The sequence below is a fragment of the Pithys albifrons genome, chromosome Z, assembly GCF_047495875.1.
Source record: "Pithys albifrons albifrons isolate INPA30051 chromosome Z, PitAlb_v1, whole genome shotgun sequence".
Classification (NCBI taxonomy): domain Eukaryota; kingdom Metazoa; phylum Chordata; class Aves; order Passeriformes; family Thamnophilidae; genus Pithys; species Pithys albifrons.
Window position 1 is genome coordinate 35,215,030 of NC_092497.1, and position 14,346 is coordinate 35,229,375.

General features: G+C 43.3%; 1 protein-coding gene across 2 annotated transcripts in view; it reads left to right on the forward strand.

Moving 5' to 3' along the window:
- The first annotated feature begins 10,929 nt into the window (after positions 1-10,929).
- COMMD10 (COMM domain containing 10) overlaps positions 10,930-14,346 on the forward strand; it is a 123,439-nt gene continuing 120,022 nt past the window's right edge. For both annotated transcript variants that reach the window (XM_071580995.1, XM_071580996.1), the window contains exons 1-3: positions 10,930-10,993; positions 11,150-11,240; positions 13,913-14,023. In XM_071580995.1, the coding sequence (XP_071437096.1) occupies positions 10,962-10,993; positions 11,150-11,240; positions 13,913-14,023 (234 nt within the window). In that variant the 5' untranslated portion in view covers positions 10,930-10,961. The remainder of the gene's footprint in view (positions 10,994-11,149; positions 11,241-13,912; positions 14,024-14,346) is intronic.

Sequence of the window (14,346 nt, forward strand, 5' to 3'; positions counted from 1 at the left end):
AGGTGAGGGAGATGGGGCTGTTTAGCCTGGTGAAAAGGAGGCTTGGGGGCACCTTATTCCTCTCTACAAGTACCTGAAAGTTAAGGTTGCAGCATGGTGGGGGCTGGCCTCTTGTTTCAGGTAAAAAGTGATAGGACAAGAGGAAATAGCTTCAAGCTGCACCAGGGGAGGTTTAGATTAGATATTAGAAAAAATTTCTTTACTGAAAGGGTACTCAGGCATTGGAATAGACTGCCCAGGGAAGTGATGGAATCGGCATCCCTGGAAGCATTGCAAAGACATATAGGTGCGGCACTAGGGGATATGGTTTAGTGGTGAATACAGAGGTGCTAGCTTATTAGATGGACTCAGTTATCTTAGAGGTCTTTTCCAACCAAAAATTTCTATGGTTCTACAAAAACACACAATAACAACAACAAAAAATCCCAAGAATATCTTCTATGGTAGTTAAAACACCCTATGTGGTAGTTAAAACACTCTGTGTGGTAGTTGGATCTGGTGATGTTCTCTCATACATGTTGCAAGCCTGCTCTAGCGGAGACTGCACACACCAATGTGATGTAAAGCAAATCCCAAGTTTATTCAAAAACACAGGTATATATGACCTCAAGTGACCCCGCCCCAGGTGCGGTGGTCTGACTCCAATTGGTTGAGGCTGGAAACATGTCCTTTTAAGGTGAAAACGAAACCTGTAATGTGGTCCTCCAGACCCACCTGAAACAGGGCTGCAACATCTCCCCCTTTTGTTTCAAAGAACAAAGCAAAAATGCAAACAACAGAATACACATCATGCATATTGCAACTTGAACAGAAAGGCTGAAAATTTTGAAAATTGAGAAATAACATTTTGAAAATCTTAAATTTTGCTAATTCAAGACCTAACAGGGTATTTGCAGGTTACACATCCCTACCTCCCCCTCTCTTTTCAAAATAGAACTTTTGGAAGGAGGTACAGTAACCTTTGCAAACTCACACAAACTAATACATGACTAAGACATGTATGTTTGGAATTTGCAAACTTACAACTAATGCAAAACAAGAAACTTTTCTTTCACGCGTGAAATTGTGGTCTTTCCTGTGCAGTTGTTACCGCACAGACCACTGTAAACAAACTACAATTTTTATTAAACTTTGTGCAAACTGTCCAAGAGTGCAGAGTGACTTAACTTAGTAAAGAAGCAAGTTCAGTCCAGCTGAACTAAATCTCCTTATGTTCAAGGTCCATTCTCAGAACTTCTGTGTGGCCATCACAGAGGTTTGAGAATGTAGCTTTGATTTTTAGTCCTTATACACTCTTGGTAAAGCAGTAAACAAGTGTGAATTCACAGAGAAAATTCACAAAGGCTAAACATAACTACTTACATTCTGCAGAAAATGTTCACCAGCTGAGGGGACAGGTGTCCTTATCCCTACAGCCTGCTGGGCAATTTGGCAGTGCAATAAGCTCAAAACTGCACTTTAACTGAAAGTTAACAGAATTTCAAAATACAGGTAGCTTGTCAGGATTATTTTTCACTGCTTGTGCTTCTTTGGAGTGTTTGCTTAATTCTGTGGAACATATTCCTTTAAACTCATCACATTGGTACCCATGAATCATCAACAAGAATCTCAGGGCTTCTCTGTTTTGTAATACTGCTTGTTCTATCCTATCAGCATCTGTTGAGAAATCATTAAGCATTTTGGCAATGATGTTTAGTTGTTCCTGCACCCAGTAGTTAAGCATTTGCACTAAACGTAATGCTCTGTCTACACCAACTGGGGAAAAAACTGCTGCTAGCAAATTTCTTGTATCACTCCAATGTTCTATGGTGTTTTCCTCAGCTTGAGGACTAGACCACTTAACATGCTCTTGTATTGATTGTGTAAATTTGGTCAGCTGGCCTAAGTAACAAGGTCCACTTTTAACCTGGGCAGGTATTCCAGGCCATGCTCTATTACCACAAATTAAGAAATATCTAGGAGGCAGCGCTCTTCTCTGGTTACCTTTTGTGTGAACCAATCTTGTTTTGGGGTAACTTGTATTTTGTGAACCAATAACATTCCAACACCAACTGCTATTGGTGTAACTTTTATTATGAGGAGTGACATCTGTGCTTCCTACAGGAAAATATTGCTGTGACCAGTGTTTTTTTGACCATTCTGATACACTGGAATGCACAGGGTGAAATTCAACACATGACTCATTTCCAGGGAGAGCTCCTGCTAACTTTAGCTCTTGTGGATCTCTCTCTAAGGAAGTATTTAATTGCCATATGATATCTGCTATGGTTTCTCCAGTACCACTGCAGGACACCTTTGCTTCCTCAATACCAAAAGGAATGAAATCTTTGATGTTATGATAAGGTATTCCTATAAGGCACACTTTGTTTGGTTTTCCTGCTTTAACCATGTTATCTGAGCAGAAATTTTTTAGATTTGCCTGTTGAGAAAGCATTATCCATACATTTTGATTAGTAACAGCAACAAGACAAGTTACAAATGCAAGAGATACACTTAGATACTCTCTGGATTTAACTACCCTTTGAATTATGGTGGCTAGATGCTTTTCATCTGGCTTCACCATAGCTGTGAAAGCTTCTGAAATGGTCTTTTGAGTTACCAGAGGCTTTCCTGTTCTAGGAAGGTTAGAAAAGACAGCTAAAGCAGCATTTTTGGATCTTTCAAATCCCTTTTTTACTACATCATGATTCCCAGCTCCCCCCAGCATGTCCCAAACAGAGGCTTCTTTTTCTGTTGCTCTCCATTCTGGGATACAGCTGGTGGGTGTGGCTGTCGGTGATGGAGGCTGCAGGTACCAGGTTGCCGGCGCAGGGGCAGTCTCTACTGGCGCGGGGGGTTCCAGTGCCGGTGCTGGCAGCTGCGAGCTGTGCGCGGCTATCGGGGAGGGAGTCCCCGCTGGTGCTGCAGCGCTTGGGTCTTGCGTGACCGGCACTGTGGGAACTCGTCCTCGGGACACTTGCGCTGTGGATGCACACAGTGAAGGGAACGCCCAGGGGGAGCTCCGGTGGCTCCGCTCCACTGGGGAGGAGTCTCTCCCCTCTCCATGACGCGGTCGATCCACGCAGGAGGTGGTGGGGGTGGCGCGGGAACTGATCCGCCCCCGGCCCCTGCGGGCTGCGGCGGACCCGCGCCTGGCGCATGTGCTGTGATTGGCAGGCAGTAGGGAGGGGGGTTGGGCGGTCCTGGCGCCTCGTGGTAAGGGCGCGCCGGTCCTTTGTTTGGTTTCGCGGGCTTTGCCATCACGTGGTCTCTCTGTTTTCCTGGCCACGCGGTTATGCCGGGCGGCTGTAGCCCTGCTGGAATGTCTGCCTCAACAGTGTCCTGCCGCAACGGAGCGACTGCGGCGTACCCGCGGGGCGGCGGGGAGCGCAGCGGCGGGGCGACCCCAGCCCCGAGGTACCCGCACGGCATTGGCGGCAGCGGTGGCGGAGCCGGCGCCGAAGGTGGATGGACAGGGGGAGAGAAACTCCACGGGGTTTGTCCCTCCCTCCACATGTCTCTCTCGGCTGAGGGCATTCCCCATCACGCCTTCTCGGAGTTAGGATTTAAATAAAACTCACTCACGGTTTGGTTTTCTGCGGCGTGTCTTGTGGGGTTCCAAGGTTGCTGCTGAGGTCCGGCCGCTTCTACAGTGGCAGCCGGTGGTCTCATTCGCTGTGAGTTGTAAGGCGGTGCAAAGACGACTTCTTGGCTTTTTACGGCGACGAACGGCGTGGAAAAGCTTTGATTCCATGGTTGCTGTGGTCTTGTCGGGTTTTCCGGAGCGGGAGCGGGCGGTGCCACGTGTGGGTACCGCGGCGCGGGTCCCGCAGGCGGCACAGGCGGAGCCGAAGGGTACCGCGGCGGCGTTTCTGCGAGCGGCGGTGCCCACGGCGATGCAGAAGGATGTTCAGGGGAAAAACTGCTATGTAGAGGCTGACTTTTTTCCTTTCTCTCCGGTAGATCGAGGTTTTTACGGGCTCGTTCTACCTCTAACAGCATTTTCCTTACAGCTGCATATGACAAAATGAGCTGTAAAAATTCGTTGGGTGCAGTTTGCACTAAGTTCCACAAATCTGCCCCAATTTTATCACACACTTCTATGGAAAGCGTGGAATTGGCATCTGTTAGGTGCTCTCGAGTGAAACACCAATCCAAAAATTCCTGTAATGCTTGTCTTTCAATGTTTGTTTTTGTAACACGAGCTAGTTTCTCAAATTTATCAAGCAATAACTTCGTTTTAGTCGAGTTGGAATTTCCCATGTTTCTTTAACTCACCGGTTCGAAGGTCGTGGTTCCTTCAGTCCACGTTCTTCCAGCAGCTCTCAGGGCCACTACACAAAACTCCCAAGTTTACCGGAGACAGAAGCTCTCAGGGGCTTCTCCACAAAGCACCCAAAAAAACTGGGGCATAGCAGCTCTCGGGGGCCACTTCTTAAGGCTCTAGGCAGGCCTGCAGGTGGGTTTCATGTTCTGAATCACCTCGGGGTCACCATTTGTTGCAAGCCTGCTCTAGCGGAGACTGCACACACCAATGTGATGTAAAGCAAATCCCAAGTTTATTCAAAAACACAGGTATATATGACCTCAAGTGACCCCGCCCCAGGTGCGGTGGTCTGACTCCAATTGGTTGAGGCTGGAAACATGTCCTTTTAAGGTGAAAACGAAACCTGTAATGTGGTCCTCCAGACCCACCTGAAACAGGGCTGCAACACATACACCTCACAGGTCCCAAAGTATGCTTTGATTTCTGCCAGACTTCAAATAGTCTGCATAATCCCTGAGCTGTAATTTTTAGGGCAGATGGAAATCCTGCCAATCAGCTGCAGGTTTCTTGTTCCAGATGTGCCACAGACTCATTCTGGACTGGATGGAATAAGCAGCTCTTCAAGATGAACTTGATTTAATACAACAGGAAGATGGCAGCCTTCCTTTGATAAAACCTTGAGATCCTGAAATGGACAGGTTTGAATTAGCTTCTCTTTCTTTCCACTTAAAAGCAAAAACCTAAATAGTTTCTCACGTGGATTCCAGTGGTAAGTATGTTATGTTTTTTGAGTCACATGGTTAAACCCAGATTGATGTAAATCCCATCATCGAATTTACTTCTGTTATTTTGTCGTTTTTAAAATGGATTATGACTCTGTCACAGTCATAGCTAAATGTGAAATATAAGAGAACTCCATCACAAACACACTTAGTGCAACCTTAAAAACAGAGAACAAAACCTGAAAAAAACAAAGGTGAGAGCCAAGACAAGCATAATGAAATATAAAGAATGTTGCAGAGACAGCATGGTCTAATCACCTCCAATAAGAGCACAATTGAACCTTCTCTATATTTGTCCATAGTAGGGTAGGTTTACTTCAGGGGAAACCCAAAACATATGGATTAAAGAAATATAATTGATACTTAGTAAATATTCAAATATCCTTAGACAATATTTGCACCAAATGCATTTACAGTTGCTGCAGCTTTGTTAGGTTGGCATGACAGGATGGGTTGATGCAGGGAGAACAGTGGGTGTTGTCTACCTCAGCTTCAGCAAGGTTTTTGACATTCTTGTCAGTGAGCTCAGGAAATGTGGGTTAGATGGACAGTGAGGTGGATCAAGAACTAACTGGCTGAATGGCAAAGCTCAGAGGGTCATGACAGTGGAGTACAATCCAGCTGGAGGTCTGTAGTCAATGGTGTTCTACAGGGATCAGTACTGGATCCAGTCTTATTCAGCTTGGTTAGCAACCATGTGGATGAAGGGACAGAATGTACCCTAAGCGCATTTCCTTAAGGTACAAAACTTGAGGGGAGTGGCTGATACACCTGGAAGGCTGTGCTGGCATTCAGTGTGACCTTGAGAAACTGGAGAATTGGGCATAGAGGAACCTAAAGAGGTTCAACAGGGGCAAGTGCAGGGTCCTGCATCTGGGGAGGAATAACCTCAAGTACCAGGACAGGTTGGTGGCTGACCTAGTAGAGAGCCGCTCTGCAGAGAAGGACTTGGGAGTCTTGGTGGCTGACAAGTTGACCATGAGCTGGCAGTGTGGCCTTGTGGCCAGAGTGGGCAATGGTATCCTGGAGCACACAGGGAAGTGTGGCCAGTAGGTCAAGAGAGATGGTCCTGCCCCTCTACTCAGCCCTAGTGAGGCCACATCTGGAGTGCTGTGTCCTGGGCTCCTCAGTACAAGAAGGACAAGAAGGTACTGGAGAGGGTTCAGCAGAGGCCACAAAGATGAAGATGGGTCTGGAGATCTCTTGTATGAGGAGAGATTGAGAGCTGGACCTGTTTAGTCTAGAGAAGAGCAGACTGAGAAGGGATCTTGTTAATGCAAATAAATATCTCCAAGGTGGGTGTCCAGGGGACAGTGCCAGACTCTTTTCAGTGGTTGCCTAGCAAGTGGATGAGAAGTGGACATAAACTAAGACACAAGAAATTTAATCTCAATATGAGGAAAAACTTACTCAGTGTGGCAGAGTACTGGAACAGACTGCCCAGGGAGGTCATGGATTCTCCCTCTCTCGAGTCATTCAAAACCTATTTGGATGGGTTCCTGTGTCACCTGCTCTAGGTGGCCCTGCCTTGGCAGTGGGGTTGGACTGGATGATCTCTGGAGATCCCTTCCAACCCTAGGAATTCTGTGATTCTGTGTGCTTCTTAGCTAGTGATAGCAATATTAATTGTAGTTTTTTCTTTGACACATTACTCATGGTATCTGAATATTTTAAAACAAATTAGGCATGTTTCAGTGGACTATTTTGTTTCATCCCAGTCTATTTGGAAAACTCATATATCAAGTTTAAGCCAGCTGAAACTTGAATTGTTAGTTAGAACTTTGTACTTGCATTGCATTAACCATATAAAGATTTCCTGTCTTACCATTTGTAGAGGGCAATGTATCTCTTCTCCATTGGCATGGCTCTGCCTCTAACCCTGCTCTGGCACAAATGTATGAATGCTGGTTCCTTACAGGATTATAACTGTCTGTGTCATAATGAAATAAAATGAGGCCTATTGTCCACAGATGAATGTCTTCTCTGCTCACAGATGCCTTTTACTAGTGTAGGCTATGCAGCCTTGATTTCTGTTGTGAAGAACTGCATCACCCAAATAAACTGACTCCCCTCACACATGACTGGTGAATGTTCACATATAACCACAAAAATAGAAAACAATGAACCAGCCTGCCAAACCAATAAACTAACAGGCCCCTGCCCTTACTCCTTCCAAGCAGAATCCAAGTAGTCACAGTGATTTTAATGAGATTATTCCTTCAGTTGAATCTGAATAATGGCTGATTGTTTCATAATACTAAAAGTCACAGACAACAACAGAGGAGAATTTATTTCTGGTAGATGTAATTTAACTGAAACACTTTGAGCACATATAAAAACACCAAAGTTTTTCAGCAAGATTTCGAAAGTTGAATTATTTAATACTAGCTAAAAGGTGAAGTTGAAAAAAGCTCGAAATAAATAACTGCTAAGAGACTTTTTATTCTTTTAGCAGCAAAGATATTTATTAACAACACTGGAGTCAAGCCAGTTCTTACTGGGCAAAACTTGCCTGGCCTGTTTATGTAAATAAGGCATTTATACAATTTGAGGTTCATAGTTACACTTTCTAATTTCCATATTAATGACTAGATGAAATCTCAGGTGGAGCTTTCCTTTTGGCTTGAAATTTGGGTAGTGGTCTTCTGACTTCATCCCTTGGGTGGTCTTGAAGCATCTTCATCACTGTTGGACTTCTGCCTTTTCTTTGTTCAATGACATGACCTGTCAAACTTGTAAAATCTTGGCTTTAACTCTACAAAATCTTGGCTCTGGGCTCTCATACCTATTTTAAATGCCTAAGTTTACCTAATTTATTGCCTAGGAGTCTATTGTGTTAGATTTTTGTTCAGTGAGTAGCACAGAACTACCTGGGTAAGATGGACGTAACATGCCTTGAGTAATTCAGCCAATTTTCTTCTCTTAGCAGAACTAGGCACTTTTAACTCTTTTAGGCCTTGTTCTGCCTTCAAAGGCACAATTTGATTCTTGCCACACAAATTTATAGTTTGCTAACTTCAATTGCTTGAGTGACTTGGAGGCTGCAAATGAAAATTTATATGAGACATTACTGGTTTATTTTCACTGAGTTGTAAGACCACTAGTCAGTCAATACACTTTGCCAGGGATATTGTAGAAATCAGATCTTGAGAAGTTCCACATGTTCTTTTGCATGCAGCTTCAGAATAATGCAAAGTAGGGGAAACAGCTTTTCAAGACTATTTTAAGGTAGGAAGATTCCTAACATTCAGCAGCAGCTACATGTTCTGATGTGTCACTCCCTGATGCCTAACATTTTGTCATGGGTTGTGAGCTAATTAATCCAAAAGCCCACACAACATCCATTTGCATGTGAAGTGAGGCATTTTTAGGCAAAATATGTCATACCTAGATGGATAGTTAAAACAACTGATAAAATACATTGCCTTGTGCAGTAACCTAAGCTCACTGAAAGAAACATGTTCTTCACACTGGAAAAATGGATCATGGATGCAAGTACAAATCAATAACAGATGAACAGATGCATGAGAAGTCACAACTTTTTAAAATTCCTTTTAAGGAATAGAGAAGGTATTAGACAAAAGAAATATTTAATTGTGCACTTGACAACACCTTGTCAGGTTAGCTTCATTATTTATTGTTTCCAACAAGGTGCTCTCTTTCCTCTGTCTTCAGTGAGGCTCTGAACACAGAATCATACAGGGTAGAAGAAGCCTCCAGAGGTCTCAAGTCAAACCTCCTGTGTAAAGCAGGTCTAACTGGAGCAAAAGTTGCTCAGGATTCTGTCCAGATAAGTTCCAAATGTCCATTGTTTTGATTATTCATTTTGAATTTTCATTTAATGTAGCAAGACATGAAAGAAAACACTTTAAAATAGGTCCAGGTTATAAAACCAGAAAATTGGCAGCAAACCTGAGTGGTGCATCCAATACCTGTATCAGCTGCAACTTTATAAGTCAGCAGTTGTCTAGACTTCCAGCTGCCTTTGGTCATTTTGTCTGAACAAACTGTATAAAATTCTGCTCTCAGGGGAGATTTCCTACAAAAAGAAGTTACTTTTTTTTTTTCAATGTGGAGCAAAACTCTAATTTTTCTTCCCCAGCCAAGTCAGTTTCTTTCAAGCATATTGTTTTTTCATGTTTTATAAGAGTACAGAAAACCAGATGCAATAGTTGAATATAATTGTGTTTCATCCCAGAACAATAGCTTGAAAAATGCAACTGCCATTCATAACAGTGACTGTGGGTCCAACTTCTGGTAAAAGAATGTTGTTAAACTCTCAGCCAGAAAATCTCAACTTTAAAAATCCTATTGGAGAATGGCCAAGCTTGGCTTGTCACTATATTTTTTTTCCCCTAAAATTGCTTCTTAAGGCCAATTCTAAACAGACATTGTCTTTTCAGATGTCCTGGCTGAATTGCTGAGGATATTGAAGTTGACCTTAAGAGACTAAATTCGCTTCAGGAAGATTTCAGCACATGTGTTTATAAAACACTTCTTCACAGTACCCTCAAAAAATTTCAACCTTTTCCCACCCACCTCTTGATTCTACCATAATTTACTACCATACAACTAACCCTTTGTGACACACCTTACAAACCTTTGCAGCCATATTCAAAAGTATTTCTAAGGTTATTAATATTTTTGTTGGCTTCCCAGGGAGACAAGGCTAAACAGCCATGCTGCCTGTTCCTCATCCCATTGTCTTTAAACACGTTTTTCAATTTCAGCCAAATCTGATGGAAATTAGAGGTCTCATAGACAATATATCTGTTTGAGATATCACCCTTAGAGTATGAACTCAATCCAGTGCTGCTTGGAGCTTGAAAGTTAATGGTTCTCTTCAGTTATGTGGCTTGACAGCCTCGTACTTGGCCTGGAACAAGGCACGGAGTGCTCTGTGCCTTCCGGGGGGAGAACAGTGGAATGGAGTGGTGCTTTGGGGGTCTTACCTGGGCACAGGTTATTTGGGGAAGATGGGAATGCCACCAGCCGCTGCAGGCTCCGCAGCCTCTGGAACACTTTGCTGTTACTGTTGGCAAGAAATTGTATAAATAAGACACTTTAGCCTAAGTATTTTTTTAACATTGGGGATTTTAGTTATAAGATTTAAGTTTTGGTTGGGGGGTGGGTGCTTTCTGACTGTACATGTAAGTACAAGCTATGGAATTCACTAGCTGAAAACGTATTCTTTTCCAGATGCCACAAGGCCTAAAAGAAGCTAAGACAGAACTTAATTCAAGGTTATCCAATCAGAATTCAGCTAAAGCAGTTAGAGAACTGATAAGCTAGGGGCGTTCCAGGGGGCAGCGATGGAACAGAGCAAGCATCCAGCAGAGAGGATGGAAGTTTAAGCGAGGAAGAGCCCCTGAAATGCCCACTTGGCCCCTGCTCAAGGACAGCACTGACTGCGCAGGCGCAGCGCAAAGCACCGCCCCAGGTACAACCATGTGCACATGTAGGAACAGTTCCCACTTTATGCATATGTACTAATTTCCCCAGTCCATTGCTTTGCATATGCAGTGGAGTAAGGTATAAAAAGCATAAGCTGACCCAGCCCGGGAGGAGGAGTGGGTCATGCACTGCTAACACCTCTTTCCCTGCTGGCGTTAAACAAATACCAGCTGCTTAACAGAGCAAAACTCTTTGAGCAGTTCTTTACCGTTCAGGATTTACTGGGAATTTTGGTATCAAAGGGATGTGGTGGAGTCACCGTTACTGGAGGTGTTTAAGGAGCTGAAGGTGGGACTCAGTGCCATGGTCTGGTAGACACGGTGGTGTTCGGTCACAGATTGGACTTGATCCCAGGGGTCTTTTCCAGCCTAATTGATACCGTGACTGTGGGTTCTCGCTGCCCTCTTTGTGAACAGCGCTTGGAGTGGCAGCGCTTGGCCCCGCCGGGCCGCCGTCGGGGGCGGGCCCGCGTCGCAGCCATGGCGGCTCCCGTCGTGCCGGAGAGCGACAGGTAGCCGCGCTGCGGCTGCCCCGGGCAGAGCAGCTCCGTGCAGGGCAGGGCAGGGCAGGGCAGGGCAGCTCCGTGCAGGGCGGGGCAGGTCCTGCCGCGGTGCCGGGGCGCGGCGGGCCCTGGGTCCCTCTGACCGCCCCTTCTCCTTCCGCGCAGCATCCGCAGGGCCGTGTCGCTGCTGAACGCCTTGGACCCGGGCCGATTCCCGCGGCTGCTGTCCCGCCTTCTCCAGAAGCTGCACCTGAAGGTTGGCGGGGCGCGGGGAACCCGCGGGGCCCGGGCTGGGCCCGGCTGGTGCTGGGGCCGCGCGGCTGCGGGCGGAGCCAGACATTTCCTCTTTTAGAGGGTTCTAGGTCTTAATTTCAGCCATCACTAATTCTTCCGAACCATTTCAGTGGAATAAGAGCCCGTAGCGAATGGGAGAAGGTGAATAGTGAGAGAGCGAGCGATGCTTATTAATAACCCGTGGCCTCCCAGCTGCGGTGCCTCCGAGCGCAGTCGGGACACAATTCCTTCGCTTTTTGCACAAACTCTGCTCGTGCCCCCGCGGGTGTTGTCTGTAACATTCGGGTTCGGTACTTGGTGTGCACAAGCCAGAAACCGCGCACTCGAGGGAAAAGCTGGTTGTGTATTTCAGAGTTGTGCAAAGCCAGCCTTGGTGGCATTCCACAAATCAGGCATACCAACTAACCAAACGTTTTTAGTATTTATACGTTTTAGCCAACAAAGGAATTCGTGTTCATTCGCTGCAAGTTACATATTTCTCTTATTAATTAATATCCTATCCTCTATTGATTAATGATTCCCTTATTTGTCATGCTAATTACTCCACATGCTCTGTCTTTCTCCTGTTTTGGATCAGTGGTTTCTGGGTCGGTGGCTGTGAGGCGGTAGTCACGCTTTCCCCCTGACAGAATTACCTTTTACCCAGTCAGAGTGGATTCAGCACAGTTGCTGAGTTGGCTTTATTATTTTCTTCCTTATCTTGGGAGTTCTGCGAGATGTTCTTGAGGCCTGTAAATTCTGCATTCTTTGTATCCACTGTCAATGGGCATCTTTCTTCCCAAGCTTTGTTAACCTCCCCCTCGATGTCTGGGATCATTGAAGCATGTCAAGCCTAAACCTTAACAAAGCAATTCAGCCAAGTCATTTGTTGTTCTTACACATCGGCATCACTCAGAGCTTGTTGGCTGCTCTCTTGTTTCACAGATTAGATCTCCTTTCTCGTTGCTTAGGTTTCAAAGTATACAAAGATCAAACATCAAAGAACAGGGTTTCTTAGGAAAATTTTCTATATTCCACATTTTACAGCAAGAGGGAAACATTAAATACATATTTTCATTTATTTTTCTGCATTTCTGCATATCCATCAACCAAAGCCACCTGTGGAACTGAGGTTAAAAACAAAGTCCTTTATTAAAGGGCTTTTAATAAATATTTTTGTTGCCTTTACAGAAGATGTTTTTAATTGCAAAATAAATAAAAAGTAATGTCAGTAGGCAGTTTCATTGCCAAAATGTCAAATGAAGACTAAGTCTAAACTTTGCACTAAATATTGCAGGGGAAACTGTAAGATAAATCTTACACCAGAAATTATTTTGTTAATTTCACTGTCTTTCATTGTCAGATTTTGTTTATTCCCCTGTTTTGCATCCAGAAAAAGTATAAAAAGAAATACAGAATTTGTTTTCTGTACACATATACGTACAAACTAAGTGTTCAAATATTACAGATTAGGAGCAGCATAGAAAAAATACAGAAGTATTAAAGGTTATAATTTTGAGACTATAAGGATTCATTTGCTGATCTTTTTTCCTATGAAAATGACTAGTTTGGATGCTGCCATTACTGCAGAGAGTTTTCTCAGTTGTTTTGCATGGATACTAACTCATTGGTAACTGCAAAGTGTCACAAACTTTTTTGTTTGTTCTTTTTTACTACTCCACAGGACTTCAGTAGCTCTTCACAGTTTTAATCAGCATTTACATGCACTGAAGTGATCTTTGTAATTTAGCCCACTCAACCTCATGAATAGTTCATCTGACCTTTCTAAAGTGTCTAGGGCAAGTTAAATTGCTGCAAACTTTAAATAAACTCACTCTCCTTAACAAGCAGACACTCTGTGTTTCCTTCTAACCAATGATTCAAATAAATTTTCCATTTTTATACTCTTGTCACAAATGTTGCCATCATTGAAATGTTTGTGTAATTGCCTCATTTTTTTATTCTGACAGCTGGATTGTTTTTCTTGTGTAGCTCTGCAGCTTTGCATTACTAAGTGATCCAAATATGGTGTCATCGTCTGTATTATAGCTTTGTTAGTAATTACATTTTAAAAGAAGACAATATCAGCATTTAAATTACTATTTAATTTTCTTTAGTATCATAAATGCTGCTGTATTTTAAAGGTACAGCACATTCTCAATAGTCTCCAATAATAGTGTAGTCTACAGACTCATATCTGACTTTCAGAATAAATGTACATTAGGCCTTTATTTCCTTTATAACAGCATGAGTGGTTTTTAGAAGGATATCCAGAGTGGATGAAGAATACACAACTAATTTCACTACAGTTTTGCCTTTTGTTTTCTTTTTGCTCTGACTTAATACAGTTAGTATTTGTCTTATTTATAAAAAGTTTTTGAAAATGATCTGATAATTGAAAAAAGAATATTTCTTTAGTGTCTCTCAGGTGCAAAGAGAAAGGATTTTCTTCTGTTGTATTTCAAATAATCCTGTGGTACTGTTGGCTTTTAATTTTGGTTTTCAGTGAGAGGAATTGAGCTGTATTTTTCTGTTGGAAAAGAGCTTTACTTCACTATTTCTATTTAGAAACAACTGGATGGACACCATGTTTTTATTTTAACAAGTTCGTTCTTGATCCTTGAAGTGTCAGAACTAACCATTTTTGTGCTTCAGGCTGAAAGTACCTTCAGTGAAGAGGAAGAAGAAAAACTTCAAATAGCTTTTTCATTGGAAAAGCAGGATCTTCATCTGGTTCTTGAAACTATAGCCTTCATTTTGGAACAGGTATTTTGTTTTCATCATTATGCATTGATAAACGTAGTTTTCCATCCCACTTTAGATTTCAAAAATATGAAAGTCAAATGAAAAATGAATTGGTGAAAACATATATCTGTGGTATATTATGTGTGTTTTGGGATCATGATCTTACTGCTGTTGTTTTCATGCCTTCCTGATGAGGATGAGACTTGCGTCCTTCGTGGAGTGGTTTTCCAGCTAATGTAAATGTTAATGGTTGAGGGCAGGTCTGCATGACTCCAAGAGAAGTGATGGTAATTAGGAGATACAGTCTTCCCTCTTATGCATTGTAAAAAAGTTAATTTCTTTTA